The 16,822-nt window shown below is 38.2% G+C and overlaps 1 protein-coding gene across 5 annotated transcripts; it reads right to left on the reverse strand.

The window, feature by feature from the left end:
• Positions 1–1,804: 1,804 nt before the first annotated feature.
• Positions 1,805–15,273, reverse strand: LOC146488011 (putative RNA-binding protein Luc7-like 2). 5 transcript variants are annotated; one of them, XM_085125158.1, is made up of 13 exons: positions 15,124–15,264; positions 14,930–14,970; positions 11,597–11,691; positions 9,086–9,100; positions 8,852–8,950; positions 7,937–8,041; positions 6,310–6,373; positions 5,513–5,592; positions 5,195–5,298; positions 4,235–4,307; positions 3,492–3,631; positions 2,875–2,943; positions 1,805–2,395 (listed from the first exon to the last, which is right to left on the reverse strand). In XM_085125158.1, the coding sequence occupies exons 3-13, from the start codon at positions 11,630–11,632 to the stop codon at positions 2,227–2,229; spliced, it is 954 nt and encodes a 317-aa protein (XP_084981284.1). In that variant the 5' UTR covers positions 11,633–11,691; positions 14,930–14,970; positions 15,124–15,264; the 3' UTR covers positions 1,805–2,226. The 5 variants fall into 5 exon arrangements, with proteins under 5 accessions (XP_084981284.1, XP_084981264.1, XP_084981277.1 ...); XM_085125138.1 differs by lacking the exon at positions 14,930–14,970 and having other exon boundaries at positions 15,124–15,273; XM_085125151.1 differs by having other exon boundaries at positions 11,597–14,970.
• Between the last annotated feature and the right edge of the window lie 1,549 nt (positions 15,274–16,822).

Consider the following 16,822-nt stretch of genomic DNA (forward strand, 5'->3'; position numbering starts at 1 on the left):
TGTGAAAGGTTTGTATCTCAAACACTAAGCTGCAAGAAAAGTGAGAAGTAACTACAAGGATGTTACTCATTTAAATTGCACCTCATTAAAGCAAACATAAATTTGAATTGTTTATTTTCATGTTATTTGCAATAACACTCTATGGAATAGAGTTTACACGTTGTGTTCTTCTTAGTTTTTTTAAGTGGCTGAAAATTTCGTGGAAACTCCGGTCCAATTTCTTCTTTTCAACGGCCACCTTGTTTTTTCCTTTACAAAGACACACCTCAATCCGAAGAAAAACAGTTTAATCGCCAGCGCACTCTTCAATCTTCTTCAAATGGCACTGTGCTTCAATATCAAAGAGCACTTCTCGTCACTGCCCTTTACATATCTCTTTTGGTACCAGTTGGAAGAATTTGCCTCAATATTTCATTTTTGGTCAACTTTTCATTTTGCCTCATTCACTGTATTCTTGATCAGGCTGCAATAATGAAAGGCATACTGATCACTACGGAGGAATATGCAAGGCTATTTGCCCTTGGCCAGGCAACGCTTCGATAACCGATCGACAGACTGGCTGAATGATCGATCATTCGGTTGATTTGATCTCAGTGACGGATGTACACATACCACTTCCATTTCACTGTAACCAAAACCGGATACACTGCGGTTCATTAATTTAGTCATGTTCAGCCGTGCTTAGATAATGTGGTGTAAAATCTGCAAAAGGAACACTACTTTTCCCCGGCATTAATCCCGGCCGGACCAACAGTCAGGGTCTTTAACCAACTGAGGGGAAAGTGTTACCTTTGTAATGACATCTGCAAACGGTTCGACCTACTAGTCTTCTTGGATAAGGTTGATAAACCGTAGGTCCCGTCTCACACACTGTTCGAAATGAGTAGGGGATGTAGTCCCCGGTGTGGTGGTCAATCTCTATCTCTGATTTCATGTAATATATCAAACACGAGGAAGAGTGTTTCATCAGATATATAAACACTGAGAAGTACGAGGCGCAGCCGAGTTTTTTTAAACGACTTCGAGGTGTTTGGATATCTGATGAAACACACTTTCGAGCGTTTGATATGGCTTCTCAAATGATCAATAATTCTTGGAGAAATTCAAGGCTAAAGTTGGCAAAATTTTATGGTAATTAGGATCACATATCCAAACCACGGTCACGGTAGTGATTTTCTTTGTTTTCTCTTGATGAATTATTAATGAGTTTGAGAGGTGACTTTCACATTCATGAATGCGTTGGGTGGGTGGGTGAGATCAAACTATGGACTGATAGCGGCTGCCAGTGGCGCCTTTACATGCTGACGTCCGATCTCACCGCACAGGAGAATTGTAAACCGCCATGAGACTATGTGATATGTGTAGTATACAAATACATCATCACTACCATAATTATCTGAAGATTATCTGTAGACCCCTGTAGATTGAAAAAATTCCAAATACTTGAGCTTTACAAATAAAAAGTCTAAAAATAAAGGAATAAGAATTGGGAATGAAAATTAAAACTAACTTCTTTGTCAAAATGCTTACGAAGTAGGAATGAGTCAATGTGTTTGAAGGACTAGTCGTACGCTCGTACAACTCATACAAATACGTGAATGATTCGAAATAGAGTTTCTAGCAGTGTATTTGCAGAGAGATGATGTCCAAAAACACCAGGGATAATTGAACTTTCAAATACTGACATGACTCCGCAAAAGGGAAACATTGGAAGCTTTCGACCTCGTGCTGGCAAAAATGCGCTGAAAACGAAGAATTCGCTTACTTTCGACGCTTTGTTCCTGCCAAAGATGAACAAAAAACGTTTACATGGTTCACAATACATTTATTTTTCTGGTGTGGAAAAAAGAAGCTTCATTTGGTACCCCATCTTGAGCAACAAGATTTAGTAACAAGGCAACGAGAACAAACAGTAAACCGTTCCGGAAAGGACATGCAACTAAACAATTTTTCTAGCTACCATTACAACACTAAAATAGAAGCAGTTCAACAAAACTAAGTCAATATAACATTGCTACGATACAAACAGAATTCTATAATTCGATGGTCGTCGATCTCTAAAAGGTATGTAAATATCAACTGAAGTTTAATTGCAGACTACATAAAGGACGTAACACATCTGGGCAATGAAAAGGAACCCAATACAGGAACATATTTTACACAACGCTGGAACGGAGATCAAGCAGTTATTGAATCCGGCACGCCTAAAAAAGACCGACCAAACTCCTAGCTTCTTGATCTTGAACGCGATCTTGCAGGCGATTGTTGGGGTGATTTGGCTTCAGGGGTTTTCGAGCGAGAGCGGGATCTAGAGCGGCGGGAAGATGCCTTGTTCTTCGAGCGAGATTTGGAACCGGATCGCGATCTAGAACGAGATCTTGATCTTGAACGGCTCCTGGAAAACAAAAACAATAATAATTCAATATACGGAGAACCCTTCGTCTCCTGACAACGGCCATTTCAGGGAATCTCAAGATCTGATCGGTTCCTCAATGCTGGGCAATGAGGTAACACAGCTCATAACCTAAAACATCACAATAGAGGGCTGCCAAGCCTGTGTAGCAGACGTAATAGGGGAGGAGGAGGAGAAGAGCGAGAAAAGGTGAGAGAAGAAGGGGGGGGGGGGGGGGAACTCCCTCCCCTTTCCCTTTTACGTCTGCTACGCAGATTAAGAGCTGCCCAATTTTTGAAAAACCGTAGCATGGAGGTTTAAGGTTAAAAGAAAGTTAGAAAATTGGTCAAACTCGACTAACAACACATTTAGCTATGATCAGAAAAGAACATGATACTGGGTGTTCAAGTCCATCCTTGCAGGAGTCCAACAGTTTGGTTAATTTATAATAATAATCTTGTCCAATGTGCCAGCAGTCTCACCTTCTTCTTCTTCTTCTCCTCTCTCTGCTGCGACTCCGGCTTCGACTGCGGCTGCGTCGGCGACGACTCCTGGGAGGAATAAACATAAAGTACTTAATGGAAGAGTATTCCTCTTGATGTCTTCACTGAGTACACAAAATCCGAACTCCTTCAAAAGGCTTTATTATTATTATTATTATTATTATTATCATTATTATTATTATTATTTTATTTTTTTTTCACAGTTTGCAGAATTCTGTAAATTATGCAATCAATCTGATTGGTTCCGGCGAGCGGAAATTTCCGATCTTGCCCATGGACCAGAGCGGATTTGCTGTGTGATTTGTTGCAAAAACCTGGACCTTGTTTACTTGCGGGAAAAAAGAAAAAAGAGAGGAAAAAAAAAAAAAAAAAAAAAAAACTCAAGAAAGTTATTGACCGGCCTAGGTGGGCATGGGTCCGTTATGGGAAAACTGTGCCCTCTGTTGTGAGTAAGGCCCTTGGCCTGCACAGTTTCTCCCAATACGGACCTTCCGGCCGGAGAATAACATGTACTTCTGATTTAACACAGACGCAAGTAATAGATGAAAAATATAAAATTAAACGCCGATAAAGTGTCAACACAGGCGCTCCCTTACCGTTCTCTGTCTCTTTCTCGTTCCCTTTCTCTCATTCTTTTCTCTCGTTCCAGTCTCTCTTGCGTTCGCTCTCGCTCCCGCTCCTCTCGTCGACGCATGCGCTCCATTTCCCTTTCAGAGCGCTTCTTTGCCACTTCCTCCTGAAAAACAATCATACAAAAATCACTGTTAAACCACGACGCAAGCAAACAAGAAGTGACGACAGTGACGACTACGAACTTGGCTCCTCTGTAGAGAGTGGCCAGGGCCGCTTAAATTCTTTGTTACTTTAAGCTGGGGAGGCATTTAATATAGATCCGTTTAAAGGGGAAGTGTCATGGTGTTTTTGACCTCTTTTTTTAAAAAATGGTGAAATAATACCTTCACTTAGCTACAAAATAATTCTAGAACAACGAGAGGAAAGAAATCAACTCAATTCTTGAAAGGAACATCTCTTGATCTGTTCAAGCACATTTTGGAAACATTCCGACCTACTTTGTAACAAAACTTAATTATTTTCTTGTTTCTGTTGATAGACAAACGTTTTTGGGTTTTCATATGACATCAAATTCTCGTGATACTTTCTCTTTAATATTCCATACACATGAAGGCATAGACATCTTGATCTCATTGGTTGAGACTTGCCAACATACGTACATAACTGCAGCCTAATTCAACTTTCCAGACTGACACAAAGTAATACTTTCAAATTATTATGCAAAAAGTTGAATATCTGATCACAAAAATAAATATTATTACAATACCTGTAGTTCTTTTAACCTGTCACGTATCTTGATGAAACCCATGTGAAGTTTTCCTCCAAAGTGATCAGCCAGTCTGAATGAAGAGAAAAAAAGGAAGGAAAAAACTGCTTAAGCTAGGAAACCACGATTTCTACAGATGCACAAAGGGGCATTTGCCGACAATATAAACATACTGAGCAGACATCTTGTCGTACAATGTGTAGGCAGCTTGAACACAAGTATAATGAAATCGTGGAGGAAAAAAAGACAAAACAAAACAGTGTTAAAAGTAAAAGCCAGTCATTGGACATTGTCCGACCATAAAAATACTGGCAACGATTTGACAAAATGTACCATATTATATTTAAAACCAGAATTTCTTGTCTGTTTTCTATAAAACGCTCACTTTGCACATCATTCTCTTATCACAAGACAACACTATGCCCAGTTGGCAAATGTTTATGTTTTTTCAACGTTATGTTTTATCCAGAGAAAAAAAGAGGCTTTTGGGGGTTACATTCTGGAAGGTTGGACTTTTCTGGGGTTCATTTGCAACTCCCTGTAACTGGTAAACCTTGAATACCCCTCCACCCGCACCCCACCTGCTGGCACTCAAAAGTAGCCAGATGCGCTGTAAAGACATGGAAGACAGTGCTGTTTGCCGAGTTAAGGACTGAATGACTGTCTTGGAATGGGGCTAGGCATCTCGCAGAAGATTGGCCATTTTTATACTAGAAGATACATTATCCATCTGGACGAACTTGGACAAGCATTTGTTGTTCCTGTGGTTATGCGTCTCTAGTATAAAGACGGGCACAAGACACAACAGAAGATAGTTCGTCCAGACCGATAACACGTCTCTAGTACAAAAAATGGAGAGACAATGGCAGCACAATGCTTTGACTGGAGCCAAGAGGATTAAGTAAAATTAACTAACAGAACTTCAAATTACCAACAAGAAATCAAGATTGATGATATCACCTGCGATCATTGTCATATAAGCTGAGGTAAGCAGCACACACCTCACAGACCCTCAGCTTTTGTTGCTGTAGAGAGGATGATGGAAGAGTCTCTCGATATATATCCTGAAAGCAAACAAATCTTGAGTATTTTTCACCTTACATCTCAGATGCTTGGATAAACACAAGAAACAGAATACAGATGTATCTACATGTACGTTTTCTGGTGTGATACAAACATAAGCAAACTTTATAGCAAGCTAATGAAATCATTCCTTTCCTTCTATTACTTCCCGTGTACTGTACATAACAAAATAATAGTAAAACAGGCTGTTGTTACCTCTGCCATTCTTTTCTTTGCTTTTAAGTCTTCCACCTCCTTCATGAGTGCTATAGACTCATCCACTTTGCCCTCAGCCCCTGCATAACCATCACACATTAACAAATGAGTCAACCATTGCAGTTATGTACAAAAATTAAGCCGCTGTGAAAAGCAAGCCTGAAAACATTCAGTCTTCAACAAGATTCAAACCCATAACTAAGCTACAGCTGTGTCAAGCCATCTGGAGCTGGTCATACACTGTATTGTGAACTTGTAATCTACACATACCCAAGGAGGTGCATGATTGTATACTAGAGATATATTGATTAATTTGTTTTTGGCTTTCCTTTCACAGCTGCTTAAGTTGCATATATACTGTAACTGCTATGGTGTACTCATTAATTCTTTCCTCTGCAGTTCAAATGTACATGAATGAATGAATGAATTTCTTATAAACCGCACAAGTCTCATGGCGGTCTACAATTCTATGGGGTGAGATCGGACGTCAGCATGTGAAGGCGCCTCTGGCAGCCGCATCGGTCCATATTAGATCTCACCCACCCACCCACTCAACCCAAGCATGAGTGTGAAAGATAGAAGGCCAGACCACAACACCGGGAACTACGTCCCCTACTCATACATGAACTTCATATACTCACCTACTGTTGTTAAGGTATACATTGTAATAATTACTGTATTATGAGTGCGCCTAAAAAACTGAGCGTGATTTGTAAAAGCAGTGTACATGAGAAATGCTCACTTTTTTAAATTTCTTTTTCTTTTAAACACTATTTTAATAAAACAAGGGTACATACCAACTGCTTCAGCTTCTGCAAGCTTTTTACCGATCTGCTCTGCCAAGTCATGGACTGCTTGAGCCTTAACAGAAATAGCATCATTGTGTTAGAAACATTATCCCGTGCCAACCACTGAATCCCAGCCCAACCAAAGCTTTGACAGACAACAGAATACACTGTATCATGCTGCTCCAGGCCACCCCTGGGTTGTTGTTACAATGTACATGTAGCTACACTGAACAGCTTTGAATTGTGGGTCACACAGCTGCACATGTACATAATGCAAACTAATTTCATGCTTAATTAAATTTTCTAGCCTCTCACTCACAGAAAGCTAAAAGGAGTCAAGAAACATTTCGAGGAAATTTCACCTGCAAAGAACGGTTTTAAAATTTACATATAATAACTGGATGTACACATGTACCTTGACATGTACATGTATACAATGTAACTGGGTTCGCACTTGGATATGAATAACTGTGATGTAAACAAAACATGAAAATCACGTGGGGTTGAGATAACCAACAGAACAAGCAAAAGAAAAAGGAACTTTTCTTTTCGCCAATATGACTGTGTTTAGGCTTATTTTAGGGGTGTTTACCCTTACACTGTATCATTGCCTCAAGTGGGAACTGGCAGGAAACAAGCATTCAATGTGAACACAAGAGCCCAGCAGCACTGTGTGACAAAGTTGTCAAGACTTCCGGTTGCGTGACAATGACGTCACTAGGCCATGCTTCACTGAACATGTGCATGCTTTCCATTGGGAGAGTGAGTTGCAAAAGAGATGTCTTTGTATTCCATTGTGTTTGTAATTAAAGTTACGTTGGAACCCTTTAAGACCTGAGTCTTTAACACACATCAACTTGAGCTGGTGCATTGATGGAAAGTCCTAGTGCTTATTGTTGTACTTGTCTCTAGGCAGGAACCAGTTTATGATTATTAAGGAACCTAGCTAGAGAGGATTGGAGTACAAATCTGAGGAGTTTCCCAATGCCTGGCAGCAAAGTTAAAAATTAATTTCAAGGAGATCTCCAAGAATACTATGAACCCTGATTTGGTACAGGTTTGACAAAACCACCTGCAAAGACATTTGAATAAAATTATATATTTTTATGTGTCTTGATGCACATGTAGAGTAAATTGTAAAGTGCTTTGGGTAAGAAGACACCTGCACTTCCTATTCATTACACATACATGTACGCTGTATTATAACTGTTACAGTACTGCGCAAAGTAATAAGAGCAAATTTCGACGAAAAGTATCGAAAAACTGGGAAATTTCGAAGAACGTGAAACTTGAATGAATCTTTGAATTTTCGCTAGTGCCACTATTGTTATGAGAAGCTTGAAATTACAGCCTCGTCGGCGAAATGCAACTCAAAAATCCCCTCCATTTCTTTGATATTTTGCTTGTTTGAAACTTTGGTTTCATTAAAGTTATGTTACCCCTTGTGATTTTTCGATTGACAGCGCAATTTTTTTTGAAAAGTTCTTCAAGCTTTTTAAGAAAGATTGTCAAATACATATTATCATTCGAAATTTCCTCGAAAGTTTGTGACAACAAAGGACAAATTTCACTCCCATTTACATGTATTTTTGCATACGTGTAGCACTGTACCATACAGAAATGTACATGTACAAACCTCTGGCACTTGATCATGGTCATCCTGCGTCTCCTCAAGCCTTTTCTTTGCAATCTGAATTTTTCTATCACAGTCCTTGATAAAAGACTGGAGATGTTCCATTTGCTGGAAAACAATTCCAAGATAAAATTAATATCAAAAAAAGATATTTAAACATACCCTTCATTCTTTTGCTAACATTTGCAAAGCCTAAAAGTCAAAAGTTCCGAATTTTTGCATGTAGCTTTCAATTTAGTCAGAGAACATCACTTGTTTTTTTTTTTTTTTCTGCTGGTTTATACTTAGCTATTGAGAAAACAAGGCCAAAATGTTGCGTCATTGAAAGAAAAAAGCAGAAAAACAAAATGCTTTGGAGAGAGAAAAATGTGATCTTCTTTGATTAAATTGAAGGCCATATGGAAACATTCAGGCACTTTTGGGCAAAACAAAAATAATATTGACCTAAAATTCAACATAAGACAGTGTATGTAAATACACTCATTAATACATTATAAATTTTAATACCCTCAGTCCTTCAATATCATTCACTTGATAACAGAAGACAATAGACTTGCTACATGGGCATCACCCCTACTCTTGTACGTGTACTGTACCACTTTTTGTACTGTAACTACTCTCTTGTACTTTAGCACCTCCCAGCCGTTTCTCTAGCCTGCAGTCTTTCCAGCAATCTGTTTGACAATTTTTTTCTGACATTTTACAGTCAACTTTGATATCAAGAGACCATGCACTTGGTTCAATAGTTTTAACTCAACAGGGCGGTGCCCTTGCACCCTCGTGCCCCATTTGCACCTACATGTACATCTACCCTCTTGGGTTCATAACTTTTTTCTTTTTCATTATAGTTATACCCAATAGAGCTGTATAATTTAAACTAACATAAAAATAACCCTTACTACCTGTCCTTATACTTACATCTATATCATAACCAAAGTCTCTCTTCTTGGAAGCAAGCTCAAAGTCTGCCTTGAGAGCTGCCTCGTGAATCTTACTACAAGGTCCAAGATCCATTTTCTGGGACAAAAACAAGTATACTGACGTCAAAAAGGTAGCACTGTACGTAAACGTTTTGTGCAGTGCAAAAAGATCCGTTTTACGGAAAAATAATTGTTCACTTAGAAAAAGGTTTTCTGCACAGCTTTAACTTACAGTTTTGAAGATCCACTGTTCTTCATTGAATAGCATGAAAGGGACACAATAAGACTTAATCAGGGAAAGTACTGAAAGAAGCCAACCTTATTCTTTAAAGGGAGACAAACAGAGTGTGCAAGAAGATTCATCGTTAACCCTTTTTGAAAGGAATTTTCTCGGGGAAAGTAACCAGGTGTAGAGACTTAGAAGGGTCTCACCACAAAATGATAGCACGTTATTTAACACTGGAAAGCTCATAAAACACACAAACACAACTTTAGTCCAAAGCAAAAACCAAACCGCACAAAGCCAACAACACCTACATAGTAAAATACAGTGAGTAAGTTAAAATCAGTATTTCCAAAATATAGATTCTGTGTTTAATTATTGGAAATCTTAAAAAGCCAGTGGCACAAACTGTTCGCTGAAGACAATTATTTTAAGAAAGACATCCATTACGTGTACATATAATTATTGGCTCAGCATCTAGACTACGGACGATAACATTTTCTTTAAAAGAATCTCAGCACAATCAACCAAAGCATACAATGGAGTATTGAATGTTGAAGACCTGAGCAACATTTTTTCTTTTCTCCCAAACATCAATATTAAAACAGTACTGTATTCAAGCTCTTTGTTTACCATGCACTCCCTTACCACTAAATAATTCACACTGTTTTTGCTTTGATTGGTAGAGAGTTTATTATGAAATCACGCCCATTGAAACACATTGCCCCAAAAAAGTGGGGTACCATGATGCTTTACGCACGCACAAAGCGTATTGCTGCTGGTGGCCTCTTTAGTCTCTCAGCAGGAATCCTCAAGAGTGTTCATTTCTTGGCTTGCATAAGAGGGAGGAGTTTAGTCAAGGAAACGTACCGGTAAGCAGCACAACTTGAAAGCAATGTATTACAATTCTAACATGAAATATGCTTGATTTAGAATCATTTCATGTAAAATTTTCACTTGTACATGTATCTCGCTGAAAAACACACTTCATTGATTGCAAATTACATTTGCTTGAGTTTCCGCTGTGAGTGTGTTTACACTTGATACGCACTGGAAACTGTGATTATTCGTTTTCCTCCCTTTTTGCTATAACGATGGCACAAAATTTTATTGCCAAGCCCATTCTTATTGACTTTTTCATCTAATACACTCAAAAACATCACTTTCTTGATAGTTTAGTCACACAACCTCTGTTGGTAAACTTTGCCTTCCATTTTTTTTCTCATCCGTTGGTTTTCTTTTATGTTTCAATGAAATGATACATTCCATGAATTTTCACTTTAACAATACCCAAACACAAGATGCTGTGATTGACGTCCAAAATGAACCTCATATCCATATTATGAGCAATGTTTTTCGATGGGCGCGATTTTGTAATGAGCCAATGATAAATGTTTCGACAACCTTGGAGGAAGTCATCACTGGAGTCCAGACTTTACTTGTGACTTACATGTAACTCTGATGAGTTCCATTTTTATGTTGACAAAACCTCAGTCAGTGTCTGACACCTACAACAGTCTACTAACCAAGCTGGCTTCATGCGAATTACATACATGTATATCCAAAGTGTGAGCTTCTTTTGAGACAATCCAGTAATGATGGTGTTTTGCTTCAACTCTCAATTACCTATAACCTACATTCTACCATGCCATACCATACAATTTAACACACTGCATTAAACCCAAAGTTTACTGTGTTAATGCGTACTAAACAAAAGCTACCCTGACACTCTTTGTTTTCCTTATTTAAAAAGTGTGTATACTGTGTCTGAAGACATTACGCTTAGCATGCCATGTCATGGTAGGTGTGCTTGTGTCATTACCTTTTTTGCTGGCTTCCCCATGGAGGGTCACATTATTTTATGTTTTATGTGTCTGTTGGTCATCATGACTATGGCAGCAGCGTAAAACAAAATTTTAAGGGATTGAGTTTTAACACTTTCACCACGAGGAGTTTTGAAGCAAAAGAGCCAAGGACACCAGCGGTTTTGAAAATGGTGATTTTTCATAAAGCATGGCGTACATTAATGTTCATAAGAACCTGGTACACTTGGCAGACATCAAAACTGACAATAAACTACATCAACAGAAAGGGAAACATCACATATTTTGTTTCAACACTTAGAATTTACCTGAAAATTTGCATCTCAAAATATTCTTCCTTCCATTTGGTGTTAAAAATGGTGAGAAAAAAACTTGTGCATAAACTTTTCAGGTTCGTTTTCAGCGCTTTCTTCATCATCCTGTTCATTAAAAGTGGCAGCCATTTTGACTTCAAAGCATGTGCTTTCATGTGCATAAAATAATTAATTAGTTTTCCATATGTTGAACGTGCAGCCCAGTTTGCCAGAGAAAACAAGAAGTCCCTTGGTTTGACTGGAAAACTGGCCCTTTTCAATTTTAGTCGGAAAATTGGCCATCGGTGGTAAAAGGGTTAAGCTTCAATGCTGGTGGTCATGGTAAAACATGGCAAGTTATTGTATATAACATTACATTCAAATAGTTAAAACAAACTGCTCACTGTGTTGTTGAAGAGTTCATGTGGGCAAAGACCCATGAGATAGCTCTTACACACACGGTCATCAGAAAACTTGATTTCATCTCCTGGCCTGGCGCCTATAAGGACACAAAGACAGCACACAGAGTGAAGTTAGTATCCTCCAAAATGCTGTCTGACAAAAAGTTAAAGATCTTTAAATTTCTTACATATCTTCACAAATAAACCTTGCAAAAACGCTTACCAAGAATACACTGTGAAAGAACTCCACATTTTTGCACTACATGGAGAAAAATATGCTGTGGCATTTGCCAAATCCTCAGTCGACATTTGCCTTTTAATTTGCTTTGTATTAAAGTTTAATCTCTAAAAATGCAAATGTGTAGTATTTTAAAAACATGCAACCACCACAAGTTTAGGTTTCACTGCAATGCACAGAGGGTCCCCTAAACTACATCATACAGTAGCTTGCCGAAAATAATCATTAAAACATAGGTGTCACAAAAATAAGAAAAATGTTGGCCATGTTTCCAAGTCTTCAATTTAAAAGGACATCAGTCAAATCAAATCCTTTGATTGAATAAAGACTATTATTATTATTATTATTATTATTATTATTATTATTATTATAAATGGGATTCATGTAATGCAGGTTTACATGTACAATGTATGTAAATGAATGTACATGCAGCCTGTGAACGTCAAAAATGTCCAAACTGTAAGTTCCCTTATCTTCACAGCATGAAGTACAATCTAACACGACTTGTTTGAAACCCAACTGGATTACAAAGGGAACACTTAGAGACCCCAAAACAGCTGACAAAAGTTCATTCAATGCACAAAAAATACATGTAATCAACAAATCATGTTTAACTGAATGCCTGAATCATGTGATATGGTTGGGAAAAATTGCCTTTGTATTCGTGCTAAAGTAGAGAATCACAAATATGTCACATTTTCAATCACACATCACTGAAGAACAAAATGAGCCCATCAAATGAGTCAGATGAAGCTATGGGGGACCCTCTGCACAAAGTGCTTGCTACTTTTCTGAAATGAACAAACATGCTCATTTAAAGAGCAGGTAAAAGTTATAAATTGTACTTTCATCACACTGTTCTCAAAAGCAGTCCCTTACTTGAGTTGGTTCTTTGTAAACAGTTGTCCACAAACACCAAGTTAAAAACAGATGTCCATCTCCAGAGTTACTTCAACAACTGCCCCATCACCATTGATAATACAATAAAATTGAAATTTGTCTGCCCTACTTACGTAGACCTACTTACGCATCCATTGAACTTGCTCACACTACATGTACATGGCTAGCAGTGAGCCTTTTTGAGAAAGCATTCAATAACTGGTATTAATGGGGAAACGTTATCCAATCCGATAACACAGTACAGGTTAGCATTTAAAGACACGTTGTGTGTGCTCAAAGCCAACTGTCTATCAAGGTCAACTTTCAAGCTATCTGATAAACATTACCATTTTTATACAAGGTTACAACTTAAAATTATACACAGGAAAAACACCAAGTTGTAAAGCAACTACAGTGCGTATCAGGGCTGTCATTAGGGGACATCAGCAGAAACTCCTGTTAAAGCTGATGGGATCTTAATGCTGTGTGTGAACTTGACTTGTTGCTCATCCTATTTGTTTCACACAAAAATTGAGTACTAGTGAACCTCAGCACCCCCCTGGGAAATGGAAAGTGACCACTTAACAGGGGTTGGCCACCAAATTGGTGCCAATTACTACATGTACAACCCTTAAAATATACCCAATTTTATCATGGAAATCCTGTAAAAAGGTATTAACTTGGCAAGAACCACATGAAGAAGTCAATATTTACAAGTACAATGTACTGTACGTGTGTATGTAGTTTGAATCAAAGCTCCCAAAAAAGGATTTGAACTCAAATCATTCTAATTGGATAGTAACCAATGTTGTAGTAAGACAACTACATGTAGCGATACAGTAGTTATTGGTATGTGCCTACGCCATGATGGTCAAAAGGTTGCGGTGGTCTCTTCATAGGGGTCCTTTCTATAGTGTACCAGGTTATAATGACATTAGTTTTCGGAAGTTTAATAACTGGTTGCCTAGAGGGGGTGGTTGCTTAATAGTAGTTCGACTGTACATTTGCCTGTAGCTATACTTAAAACTGTTAAGGGTTTCAAAATGTTACAAACCTTACATTTTTGTCAGACACAATACCGATAAGCATTTGGTTAGTATCTTAAGTTGGTATTGTCAGTATTGTAAGTAGAGTTTAGTATTCTAGAGTTAAAAAAATAATTAAAAAAAAGGGGGGGGGGGGGGGGGGGCTTAATTATATTAACACTAGGTTAGTACAATGTAGTGTGAGAGACTTTCTGCAAGCAATCTGCATGCATCAAAGCTGTACCATCGAAATCAACCCATATAGAGTAAACACAATAACTGGAACGTTAAGGGTGTAAAATATCTATGTCATGACAAGATCTACTATAGGCTCACTCTCTTTTGCTCTCTCAAGTTGGCGATGGGGGGAGAGTGTTGAATCATTTCCCTAAACAATGGCTGGGCCTACAACATAGATCTACTCTGACTCAAAGATTTATACTACACTGTATTTTAGAACTTCCCAAATTAACAGCTGTTTATATTATATAAGACAGATTCAATGGCAATTTTCTAAATGTTTCACCTGTAAGAATCACTTTAACTTTAACCACGAGAAGGTGACTGAAAATACATTGTACTGCATGGAACTTCCCGACTAAACGGCCATCTACAGGCTGTATGTATGACAAAATAATTCTTATGCCAATTATTCATAAATTTTCAACCATAAGAATCATTTATCTACTGACAAAGTCTAATCTAAAAAAACTTTTTGGAACTTCCCAAATAAAAAGCTGTCTCTATAATTATATATTATTATGATAAATTTTATGCCAAATATTTCCATTGATATTATTTAATTTCAGATAGTAATATGTCGATGTTAAACCAGTCAGAAAACTACATCAATGCCCTGCTGTTCCAATGCTTCTCAGTACCAAAACAATGTTTAATTTTTATGGAAAGCTACTCACTATCTTGTTTCTTTGTCCACTTGGTATTATTAAAGTTAAACCATTTGCGACGAAAACTCCACCTCTTGTAGTTCGCAAAAATTGAATTTGAAATTTATGTTGAGCTCCCAAATCTTAGAAGCGGCTGTGGGCAGGTGTCCCATCTACTTTTTTGGGGATCTTGAATTAACATACCGTAAGCTTACACTAGCTACGTACATGAACTTTCGAAGGCCTTAAGTTTACGTTTCAGGAACGAATAAGGACAAATTTGACAAGGAAAACAAAAATAACTCACTCCACTTGATTGAGCTACCATCGACATCACAACTCAGTTTTCTATTTAGTCAGTATGCAAAATTAAAACAATCCGTATGAGAACAAAGTTGAGATTTTCATAAACTTAAAATACAAACGTGGTAAAATTTCACTCAAGGGTTGGATGAAGAGAGTAACAGTTTTACTTTCGCAGCTCCAATATTTCCTACTCACCATCCCTCTGCGTGCCCATTAGCTCGTCCAACATCTTTTTCATTTGCTCCTGTGCTGTCATTTTGCCTAAAAACGGCCAAAAAATGGCCACAAACAGAGGTTAAAAATCGTTCTTCTGCCAAATGGCGACCTTGTGGAGCTTTCTACAGAAACGATTGCAAGGTATTCTGGGACCCACCGGAGGGTATTCTGGGATTACCGGTAGACCATCATTTTGCAACAATCATTAGTCCAATCGATTTTTATTTTCAAATAATATTTATAGCAATATTTTCAGCTGTGTGCCTCTTTGACTGCGACCGCCGTTTGTTGAGCTAACAGCGTAAACGGAAAGCAGTCAAAGCGCAGCTTAGTCCAGTCCGGTAACTAAGCACGCGAGGCTGATGAGTGATCGGCCGCGTGACCGATTATTTTCGCGCGCTTTTTGATCGTGTCACAAACGTTTCCTGTTTGTGGGCGATAAGTAACTACTGTAACTCTCGTGTTACCACACTTTTGCGCTCCCCCGAAAAAAAAAAAAAAACAACAACAACAACAATGCCTGATCGCAGGTTAGGCGATGAGGTGAGTTTTTTTGCTTGTTTTTGTTTAGCTTATATCGCTTCAACATCCCCTCCGGGAAAACCCCGGGCGTTTGACCGTATACCGTACCCGGGGAGTGGGGATTTTGAACCGGCTTTTTCTCTTGGACTAGCGGAATATAATTCGTGCGTGGGTTTTTGCTGTTTTTGGTGAGTTGAGGAGTTTTTCAAGGACGGGATTTCGGCTTTGTGAGCGACTGGTTCAGTTAAACGGCTTCGAAAATAGTCAAAGCATGAACAGCTTTTTGGCACCCGGCCGGAATGTGAACAACCCAATTTCCAAAAGTTCAAATGCCTGAACAACAACAACAACAACAACCAATTTATTCATAAATTAAATTCAGATTACATAAGGGGCTTGTTCCGCAAATAGCCACAAAGCTAGTCGAGGCGGGACAAGACGAGCACGAGAACATAATGGGAAAAAAAAATTACAGTAGATTACAAATATGCCAGTGGAAAACAGAAAAAACTTAACTTTACATGATTATGTCTAATAATTAAACTAGCATTGATTGTCGATTCAGCATTGAATCATAAATATAAGCAGCAATGGTTCTACATTATTATTTTTTTATTAATTATATTCCTCTCTCTCCTAACGCGACTTGGGTTGCCTGTGCTAAATCCATTCACAAACCCAGACTCACACCTTAATTTTTCGGATATCTCGGATTTACCATTCTTTACACCCAGTCAGTGATCTTCAGTGGTGTCAAAAAATATTTTTAAAAATATGCAAAAATTTGATAACAAATATTTTTACTGTTGGAACATAGATAAGTCCTTAAAAAAAGCCAACTCCGCCAGGAAAGTTGGCGCCGATGCGGGCGATGATGCTCTAGACTTGTTTCTTGTAGGAACCTTCCCATAAAGCTCCATGATCAGTTTAGCAATCTATAGCTACGTGGAAAATTGTAGGCTTTAATTAAGACATTATCAATTTTGCTTCCTCCAGTTTTGCCACTAAAATAAATTTCGACGAAACTACTCGAACTGTTCGGTAATCGAACGTATTCGAACTCAATCGAACGATTGAATTCGATTGAGTTTAGCAATCGAACACAATCAAACCAAAAAAATTAAACCGGACGCGATACATCGCTTGGACGCGAGAC

The sequence above is a fragment of the Pavona decussata genome, unplaced genomic scaffold, assembly GCF_977016875.1.
Source record: "Pavona decussata unplaced genomic scaffold, jaPavDecu1.1 SCAFFOLD_12, whole genome shotgun sequence".
NCBI lineage: Eukaryota > Metazoa > Cnidaria > Anthozoa > Scleractinia > Agariciidae > Pavona > Pavona decussata.

Coding starts and splice junctions, on each gene's coding strand:
- LOC146488011 (XM_085125138.1), bottom strand. CDS start 15,184: ATGACAGCACAGGAGCAAATGAAAAAGATGTTGGACGAGCTAATGGGC. Junction 8,042..8,851: donor ACTTTGGTTATGATATAGAT/GTAAGTATAAGG, acceptor ATTGTTTTCCAG/CAAATGGAACATCTCCAGTC. Junction 4,308..5,194: donor TTATATGACAATGATCGCAG/GTGATATCATCA, acceptor CTCTTCATTCAG/ACTGGCTGATCACTTTGGAG.